The sequence below is a fragment of the Dermacentor variabilis genome, chromosome 8, assembly GCF_050947875.1.
Source record: "Dermacentor variabilis isolate Ectoservices chromosome 8, ASM5094787v1, whole genome shotgun sequence".
Taxonomy (NCBI): Eukaryota; Metazoa; Arthropoda; class Arachnida; order Ixodida; family Ixodidae; genus Dermacentor; species Dermacentor variabilis.
The window spans coordinates 12,488,501-12,498,188 of record NC_134575.1 but is presented as its reverse complement, the minus strand read 5'-3'; the positions used below and the strand labels follow the sequence as shown (position 1 = coordinate 12,498,188).

At 48.6% G+C, this 9,688-nt stretch overlaps 3 protein-coding genes across 3 annotated transcripts in view; 2 read left to right on the top strand and 1 right to left on the bottom strand.

The window, feature by feature from the left end:
• The first annotated feature begins 645 nt into the window (after nucleotides 1-645).
• On the top strand, nucleotides 646-8,596 carry LOC142589634 (uncharacterized). The gene is made up of 2 exons (XM_075701155.1): nucleotides 646-2,993; nucleotides 8,537-8,596. The coding sequence occupies exon 1, from the start codon at nucleotides 1,430-1,432 to the stop codon at nucleotides 2,969-2,971; it is 1,542 nt and encodes a 513-aa protein (XP_075557270.1). The 5' UTR covers nucleotides 646-1,429; the 3' UTR covers nucleotides 2,972-2,993; nucleotides 8,537-8,596.
• LOC142589632 (lysosomal alpha-mannosidase-like) overlaps nucleotides 8,465-9,688 on the bottom strand; it is a 20,445-nt gene continuing 19,221 nt past the window's right edge. Inside the window, exon 16 of the mRNA XM_075701147.1 lies at nucleotides 8,465-8,827. Coding sequence (XP_075557262.1) covers nucleotides 8,570-8,827 — 258 coding nt within the window. The 3' untranslated portion in view covers nucleotides 8,465-8,569. The remainder of the gene's footprint in view (nucleotides 8,828-9,688) is intronic.
• LOC142589638 (deoxycytidylate deaminase) overlaps nucleotides 8,582-9,688 on the top strand; it is a 254,325-nt gene continuing 253,218 nt past the window's right edge. Inside the window, exon 1 of the mRNA XM_075701162.1 lies at nucleotides 8,582-8,600. The gene's annotated coding sequence lies outside the window, so the exon portion shown is untranslated. The remainder of the gene's footprint in view (nucleotides 8,601-9,688) is intronic.

Here is a 9,688-nt window from a genome sequence, read left to right as displayed (position 1 = left end):
ACTGCAGTTTGAATTTTTTTTTATCAGAATTAAAAAAGGTCACCGGACATGCCCGGCCGAACAAAATTATCTGGACACATCCAGTTATCAAATAGTGCGATCAGCCCCGAGCTCAGCGTGAAAACAGGTGCGCTCGCGTGTGGACAAGGATGAATGGCCGACGGCGCGCACTGTGTTTAACCAGCGTAGATCACGCAACTCAAGAACACGTCGTGCGATCTTTTTTTTTTTTTTTGCATATTACCTAGTACGATACTGCCACTAAAAAAAGTGGAGCTCCTAAGATCCCCCTCTACTCTCATTCATCGTACTTTGGGTAATTTCCGACAGACTAGACCTCAAAAGCTTCGATTATTTCAATACACCTCTTATGTCTAGAAGTGGGTCTAGAAGAAAGGGCAGTACACTGCCACGGCCGCTTGATGTGTGCGATTTAATGCGAATAGCATTCTTGTCATTATCATACCAGGGGAGGTATTCTGCAAGAGTCCACCTAGCGGACATGCCCATTTCGTCTGCTATTGAAGTTCTAATTGGCTGGGCTGCGCTGCACGTCTGCAGCGCAAGGCGCCATAGCCAATCAGCACTTCAGCAGCAGACGAAATGGACCTATGTCCACTAGGTAGACTCTTACAGAATACCTTCCCAATTTTCTTTCGACTATCTCGCTATCCAACCAGAAATGTGGGCCGATCTCGAAGACAGTAGTGCAGTATAAGAATGTGGACCGATTCCGCGTGGCTATGTGGCGTACGAGTACACGCTATTACGCCTTTCAAAATGAAGCTCTCTGACGCAGACTTGGGTCAATGTGTATGTGCTACTGGGCATGCGCGGAATTCACGGCGGCACCGACAGAAGGCGCGCAGCGTGTCCACAGGGAAGCGCGGGACGGGAGCACGACATGCCTCATACATGACGCGTTTCGTCTGTTCGCTTATACTTCTGCACTCGTCCTAGATCACTCCTGCCCTAATTTTTTTTTATCGAGCGACCGTGCCCGTGCATTCCCGCGCGTGCGCATGTTCTAGCGGTATAGTGTGAGAAAGTGGGGTACAGGCAGGAAGGCTGTTAGGCATGCTTCACATCAACAACTACTGGAGCAGTACTGACACTGTCATGCGGCCAATTCGGTTACTTCTTCGGCGCACACGCTTTACGACTGCGGTAGTAAAGGGTGCCTCCTGCAGTTTCGTAGCCAGCGGGGCGATCACGTGGGTCCTGGAACGTCAGTTAGCTCCTGACCTGTACAGCGAATGCGCCGCTTCCGTTGACGGTCATGGTGTCATGATGGTGTGTGCAGCGCTATAAGTGCTCGTCTGACGTCATCGCGCCAGCAACTTCCACATCGTTGGCTGCTCAGCGATATTAAATAGCTGGTCGAGCGGAGCGGAGATAAGCGCTGCCGTCTCCGAAAGCGAAAGCAGCCATGGTCCCCGCACGCACGCAAACTGTGTTCGGTTTCGGCAGCGGACTCGACTGGCGGCCTACATTATTTCTGGAACCGTTCGCCGAGATTTCGGTGTGCAGCGTCTGTCGAATGGTGGCGCCGCTGTCGGTCCTGTTGCCCTGTCGTCACACGATGTGCTGCTCTTGCTGCGGTCACGACAACCAGGGCGGGGCGGACGCCCGCTGTCCCCTGGACAAGAAAGTCTTCGGAGAAGAGGAGCTGGCGTGGTCGTGCACCATGAGCGAGGGCGACCTGCTGGGCCGCCGGGTGCGCTGCTGGAACGCGAAGAACGGCTGCGACGTCGAGGACATGGCTTCCGCCGTGCTAGAGCACTTCGCCAAGTCTTGCAGGTTCCACTCCGTGAATTGCCGAAGATGCGGCGTGAAGCTGCTTCACCGGGACGTCGCGGACCACTTGGAGACGTGTACTCTGCCCTTCCTTCCCAGCGACGTGCTGGGCGACAACTTCGTCAACTCCTTCTCGGAAGTAAGGGAAGCGCTCGATGTGATATTGGCGAAGAACGCTGCCCGCCGCGCAAAGATCGAATCGTCCGAAGAGCACCTCTGCGCCGAGCAACACAGTACGACACCCGTGCCACCCGCGATCGTCAACGGCGGTGTGACGGACGCCCCGGGAGGCGCCAGCGACAGCTTTCGTGCCTTACTCGACCGACACCGACGGAAAGTAGTGTCTGAGATCAAGGGTGCCCTAGCCGAAAGCGAACGCGCCATCATCGGTGCTTTCGCTCCCCAGTGCGACCGAATCGTGCAGACTGTGAATGGCATGGCCTCGGAAGCCTCGGACGTAGAGCGGGAAAAGGGCGAAGACGTCGCCACCATCCAGGCGTGGATCTCCAGTGTTTCCGCGGCTATGCGCAACCGTCGAGAATCGACTGAAAACGAAGCAGCGCCTCGAATCTACGCAGCGCCAGGCTCCCGACAACCAGACGCAAAGAGAGCGCCGAAAGCCTCGGGGTCTTACGAGTGGATCGTGGGAGAATGGGCCTCGTTCGTCGCGGAGGACGCGTCGAAGCCGCTTACGCTTTTTGTCGACGCTTTCAAGTGCGTCTACGGACACCGCATCGTTGTGGAGCTGACTTTTTCGCCGAAAACTGGCATGGTTCACGGTGACGTTTACGCCCTCCAAGGAGGAGGGTCGCACGACGAGCCCCTCTTCGATTCGTGCGCGTCGCTGCAATTCGTGCATCCGAGAGATCCCAAGAACGACTTTGAAACGGCGCTGACAGTTATATACAGGCATTCGAATGCAGCTGCGGCGGGTCACGCGAAGAAATACTACGACGACGAGGCAGTGAGGGTTATGTGGAGGAGCGTACCGAACGTGTTTGCTTCGGAGCTGGAACGGCGTGGCTTAGTCAAGAACAACGCGCTTCGCCTGCGATTCAACTTGTGCCGCGAGTTCTATTCCGGTGCCGGTCATTTCTCGGTGAACTGTAACGGGCTTCCCTTACCGGCTCGCGTATCTTCAAGATCGTCCCCGATGCCGTCGCCGGTTTTGTGAAGTGGACGTCCGCCTACCGAAGGTATGCGCGGACTCTAAAACATTGCACTGAGAGACAGGATAGATAGCAGATGATGCAATTTCTCTTGCACAGCTGTCTCTCGCCACCGTTATAGCTTTATTTCTCTTATGTTATATATCTTGTTCTTTCGATAACGTTATGGTTCATGTTTTCTGTGTGATCTTGTTCTTCCTTTGCACATGTCTGAATACTTTAGTGTTTGAATTTCGCTTTTAGGTACGCTAAATAAAGTTGATGTTACGCTACAGCTTCATTCACCGACTATACATAGACTTGCCTTGAGTGTATACCTATATGGAGTGTCCCGGTCAACGTTAGCGAAGCTGTTAAAAAAAAAGGGAACATTAAAAAAAACGTGGTACAAGATACAATTCTGACTCACGGTGCTCTATTGTCAGAGAGAGCACTGGCGACCGATTACCCCATAGATGTTATAATTGCAATATTACACCGTGTTTTCTAGATTTTCTTTTTTGGTTGAACAGTTTTAATATGTACACTCTAAAAACAGTTTACACCCTTTGGCGTGCCCCTTCTGCCACACAACAATAACCGTCATCTGCGTTGATGCGTTTCCTTTCTTTAACGCTGCGAGCCCGGAACTTTCCAGTAACGAACGGCACGCGCGTTATCAGAAGGGGCACGCCAAAGGGTGTAAACTGTTCTTAGAGTGTACATACGATATACCATAACCTTACACTGAATACTTGCACGGCCGCCCGGTGGAAAGACGCACCCCGGGCAATTGCTTTCATCGAGCGGCACTGACCTTGCCCATGGAGCAAGGAAATAACTAGGAAATAGCATTACGTAACAAACGCCGAGGAGATGCGGCCAATAGGTGATAGCGTCGCGGTAAGTTAAGTGCCTCGCAACGTCGCGCCCAGCGCACGGTCTTCTGAAGACAACAGGCGCGGCATCAACTGATATGGCTGCGTATATGCATACTCCCGCATTGCGACAAAGACGACCGAGGTTCCGCGAGCATGTCGGGAGGAAACGTGCACCGGAGCCAGTGCACGTTTAACGCTATCTTGGATTCGAAACTTTCTTACCAATCGGCAGCAGTTTACAGTGGTTAACAATTTTTCCTCCCCGCTCTCTTACGTTTCCTCTGGTGTGCCACAGGGCAGTGTCCTCGGTCCACTACTTTTCCTGATATATATTAACGACTTACCGAATAACATATCTTCTCATGCGCGGATTTTTGCAGGTGATTGTATAATTTACTGAGTAAGTGCTAGCACTGATGACCACGGAAAAATTAAAAATGATCTTGACCTTACTATAAGTTGGTGTAGCACCTGGCTAATGTTGCTTAATCCAGATAAATGTAATGTCTTTCACTCACAAACATTACCAACTTTTCATACTATGCTAATAACAATCCTGTGTCGAGTTCTTTCAAATATCTAGGCGTAACCCTGACATCAAACCTTTCCTGGACTTCACGTATCAACATCAGCGGAAATGCCTCCCGATCCTTGGGATATTTACGCCGGAACCTCCGTAAGACGCCGACTAATGTGTGCAAATTAGCCTATCTTGCATTTGTTGGCCTTAAACTTCAATTTGTTTCTTTTATATGGTCCCCTCATTATATTTATTGAACCACTATGCTAGAATCGGTTCAGAATAGAGCCGCTCATGTATCTCACAAAATTACAACTGCAATGAAAGTATAACGCAAATTAAAAACAATTTATCAATTCATTCTTTGAACACTCCTCGTGATGTAGCACTTTTATTGCTGTTTCACAAGTACGTTCACTGACCAAGGCCATCACCAATAGCTCTGCAAGTTGCTCCATTCACCCCACGAAGATTGCGTAATCGTCTTTCTTTCACGCGCATCTATGGTAAAACAGATGCTTTAAACTCATCTGCGCTTCCACGTGTCATCCGCTTGTGGAACAACTTTCCCGATATCCTGGTAGCTGAAGCAAACAAAGAAAAATTTCGTCACGACAAACATTCATTTCTTACTTAAAATAACTACTTGTCGGCGTTGCTTCTTGTATGCTTCTTTTTATCTGAGGATTTTATAGATTGCGTAAACTTGAATTTCTTGTATTATTATTAACAAAGCGCTTTATGTTCTGTATAATTGTATGCTCTTTATACTATGTAAAATTTTTTTGAAGCTTCCCTTACCCAATGCCCATTATTCGGGCATGTAAGGTATCTTGAATAAATAAATAAACATAAATAAATAAAGCGAGAACAAAGCACACTGGGCGGAGTATGCCGAGCGCACATCCGGACGTTGTACCGGCTTTGTTTTTGAGGCACAGACAGCGAAAGGGACGACTTCACGAAGAGCTGGCTTGCCAAGGCTGGCCCCGTCACGTACAGTGTTTCCTTCTAGTTTATTTTCCTTTCTCCGTGCCGTACTGCTCGTACTTCACCTCGATTCGGCTCCTGCTTGCGCTTGACAAATCATCATCATCATCATCACCATCATCATCATCATCATCAGCCTGGTTACGCCCACTGCAGGGCAAAGGCCTTTCCAATACTTCTCCAACTACCCCGGTCGTGTACTAATCGTGGCCATGTTGTCCCTGCAAACTTCTTAATCTCACCCGCCCACCTAACTTTGACAAACATGGCTTGACAAATACATAACAACATGCTTACAATACTTGACTACATAACTTGACAAATACATGGCAGCAAAACAAAATGTTCGTCGTGTATACTGTGCCGTGCCGATTTCTAGAAGAATCACCCGGCCGTGACGTCACACCGGTTGCTTCTGACCACTTTTAGCACCAAAGCAAGGTCTATCAGGTTCACTGTGAGAAAAAGTTTGCATCATCTGGGGATTATACCTTGTCGCTATAAACAGTAATCAATTACCTTGCGTGCCTTTCATTAACTTACATACACTAAACAGAAACACTGAGTAAATTTAGATTGATAAGCTATTCTTCAAGAATACCGCCTTCGTTGATTTCGCGGTAATAGGTTGATTATGAGAAAATTACCGGCAAAGTTTCCTTCTTGAATTTTGCGCCGAAATCGCATGGCCGACACGTCAGTGCGACGTCACGGAGTACAAACCATTTTTTTTTTTTTTTGCATTTCGGCCGCTACGGTCCAGTAAAAGGTTCCTGAAACTTCCTAGGTTCAGTCTTTGGCTATTTCAGGGTATAATTAACGTAGCCCGTCCTTGCCGATAAAAAGTTGACTACGTCCGAGCAGACGGCTTCAAAATCCATGACGTCACGGCGAGATGGTCCGGCAATTTCGAGGAGGCGCCGCCACCTATCTTTCGTTTTTACCTTCTTTCTTTTTTTTTTTTTTGTGACTTACCAAGCGTCTTCTCGCAATTAGAATGGCCCTTTTTTTTTTTTTTTTTGCAGAAGAGTAAAAATTACTAACACGGCTTTTGGGTAGCTTCGCTATTTCAACGGATATATTTGCATCATTTATTTATTTATTTATTTATTTATTTATTTATTTGATAGCTGCCGCGATATCGCGTAAATATTGCGTACTCCATGGCGCCACCTGTGGGCAGTCAGCATGCTTCTGGTGGTTGTTTTCGCGTCGCGTGGTATATTTTCTTTGACGCGCGGCCTTTTCTACGGGGGAAGCGGTTCGTGCGAGACGTAATGAAGCCATTCAAGTCAGCGTGGTCGTAGTTTCTGTGGCGTTGAGGCGGACAGCACCCAGCGCGATGTGTGCGTGCGTGTGTGAACGTATACACAATCAGACTCGTAGAGCAGTTTGGTATTTCTAGAAGTTTGTTTCCCTAATGTAACTTTACTGCAGCATTCTCACTGTACGTCGATCTATGCTCGAGTTTAGCAAGAATAAGTAGTTCCGAAACGTATGATGATCCCAGAAGTGTGGGTTCTTAGGGTATTTAAGTAGTGCTGGTTACTTAACAGGCGTTCAAACTGCTATCCGTTGATACATTAGGCGACTGTCTCGTTTGTTAGACGAGGTTTTCGCCGACGAATAAAATAGTTTTGGTTTGTAATAACAGCCTAACGTACAGCGTGAATTACACTTGTCGAGCGACCGTTTGCGGACTGCGCGAGCGGCCGAAGTAGTGGTATGCTGGGTTGTAGATGTCTTTGTTCTGTATAGCGCATTGTCCAAACATGCAGCATGACAATGAGAGGTCTTATTGCGGCGTCTGAATTTCTTCTTTCTTTCTTTTTTCTCGCGAAAGAAGATGGTAAAACCTTTTCTTCTTCTTTTCGCGGTCTTGTTCGTCCTGTCCTCTACGACGCGCTCACCCATCTTACGGAATTGTGTTCTCACAAACAGCCGCCAGATTTTTATGCGGTCCTGTTGGTGTATTAAGGCTTTACAGGGCTTAAAAAAGGCAATGCCGAAGCACAAAGCTTACTATACGTGTCATGCTGGTTTACCAACAGCAGTGATCGCTGTGTTGAACAACGCCACCGCGGCCTCATACAGGAGGCTAGTGTAGATATTGAACAATTCCGATACTACTCCAATGCGCGTTGTTCCGTTTCCGGGTTCACCTGAATTTGTAACAGTGGACAAATTCAGGCTCGAAGACCTACACTAGGGACTACTCCGTGCTTATCAGTGCTGCCAACCCTAGGGAGGTTTCCCAGATCTAGGGATTTTAGGTCTTGGCGCAAAGACCCCCCCCCCCCCAAAAAAAAAACAAAAAAAAAAAAACACCAGGACAAGACAAGGCAACGAAGACACAGCGCTTCATGATTCAATGCGTGAAACAGCGGTTTCATAAGAAAGTAATTGGAACACCAATGCACATTTCGTCGGACACATTGAAATTAACGACCCGGAACTGTTGCTGTCCAGAGAATTCGTTCCAAGTGCGTACGCCGTGAGAACTCAGCGGCTGTTATTCGTAGATTGAAATATGTGGCGTAAAATAATTAATTAAAGAGGTAACTATAGCGTGGTTACGTTAATTATGTAATTGAAGATTGATTTCTCGTATAAGTAATGACCACCTCATCGAGTAATTTAGATCAAGGGTTAGAATTGTGTTATCGGCCATAGGTAATATTTAAAAAAATTGGTGCCGCTAAAAAAATCTGCTAACTTTAGCCACAGTTTAAAAATAGGCAAATGCCGCATAGCTGGACAGAACAAAGATGATGATGTTTAACGTCGCTTGGAGATACTCAGCTTACTTTTTTCATTCCACCTAATTAGATAATTTGTCCTAATTAAATAATCAACTTCTCAAATATTATGATTAGATGAAAAATGTCAATTAGGAAATTGTAGAGCGACATGAAAAACTCCCGATACAGCTCTCTGTTGCTGAATACGTGCTACACATAAGGGCTTTTCCGAGCGTGAGATAAGTCCGCGAATACACGCAAAGTGCTTCGAGCGGCCAGTCGCGCGGCACTGTCCCTAAAACCCAGGGCTCTGGGCACGGTAATAATGTGTCCACATTTGGGGACATAGTTGCGAAGTACAGCGGAACACGTGGGGGACTCCGTTGGAATGGTCGTTTATATGGAACACACACACCACTGCGTGCGTCATTGACGTTGTTTTTCATTTTATCTCCCCAGACGCAGATCACGGCGGGCGGCGGCCCCCCTCTTCTACTTGGGCAGCACCAGGTCGGCGACGAAGGTGCGTATCTCCCCGACGGCCATGTGAGCCTTCACGATGGCGCCTCTGTTGCCGCCGCCGCCCTGCTCGTCGAAGGCGTCTCCGCTGCGGCGCGGCGAGTATCCGCGGCGCCGGCCACTGGCCACGGTCACGTTCCACTCGAACTGCTCGGGTTGCTCGTCCACCCACTGGCTCGCCGTCAGGGTCACCTCGCGCACGTTGCTCGTCTGGTACGTGGACATCAGAGCCTGCAGCGCGTCGTCGCACGGGTTCTGTAGCGTGTCCGTAAACTTCTCGCCAGCAAGCGCGAGCCAGTGTCTATAGGTAGTGTCGCACGAGCACGCGAGGGGCGCGCTCATGACGTGGCGTCGCACAGTGACGTCACGTGACGTGCGCGCCTCTCTCGTGCTCGTCACGTGGCGTCGCAACCAATATAGGTGTCCTTTCGCTGCTGCAGACGCCGCTGGCTTTTTCGTCCAATGGGCCGTTGGACGCTTTCGCACAAAAGAAAAAGAAAAATATCACGTGGCAGCGCTTTGTCACGTGCTTCGCTTCGCAGTCTAAGTGTTACGAGGCGCTCAGTGACGTTCGAGACGTGCCTGAGATCGAGTAGAAGAGCGTTCTGACGCGGGGTTAACGCGGCGCACCGCCTGTATGTATGGGCACAATGCAGGCAAAGAAAGAGCGAAGTCAAAGTTGCCGCATTGAAAAGCAGTGTACTTGCCAAGTAAACGTTTATGAACCCGACTGCGCCTGTTATCTAGCCTTTCGAGAATGTTGACACCAGAAGAGCTTGACGTTGTTTTTCAGTTTGCCTGGCGCCGCATATGAAGGCAGCGCCGTCGCATCTTCGTGACGTCACGCTTTGGCGCGTTCGCACGGTCGCCATTTTTATTGGATCGCGGCAGCCGTATAGTCCTTATAGTCCGTATAGTCCTTATAGTCCTTATGCTACCATCCGTTTCTTCGCCTATTTTCGACAGTGGCTTCGCGTCATTTTGAGAAAATATAATTCATGGTGACATGATGATGATCGTTATTATCATCATCATCGTGATTTTCTTCTTTTCGTGTGTGCGATTGTTTTGAAACAGGGTATATCGGGGCGA

Coding starts and splice junctions, on each gene's coding strand:
- LOC142589634 (XM_075701155.1), top strand. CDS start 1,430: ATGGTCCCCGCACGCACGCAAACTGTGTTCGGTTTCGGCAGCGGACTC.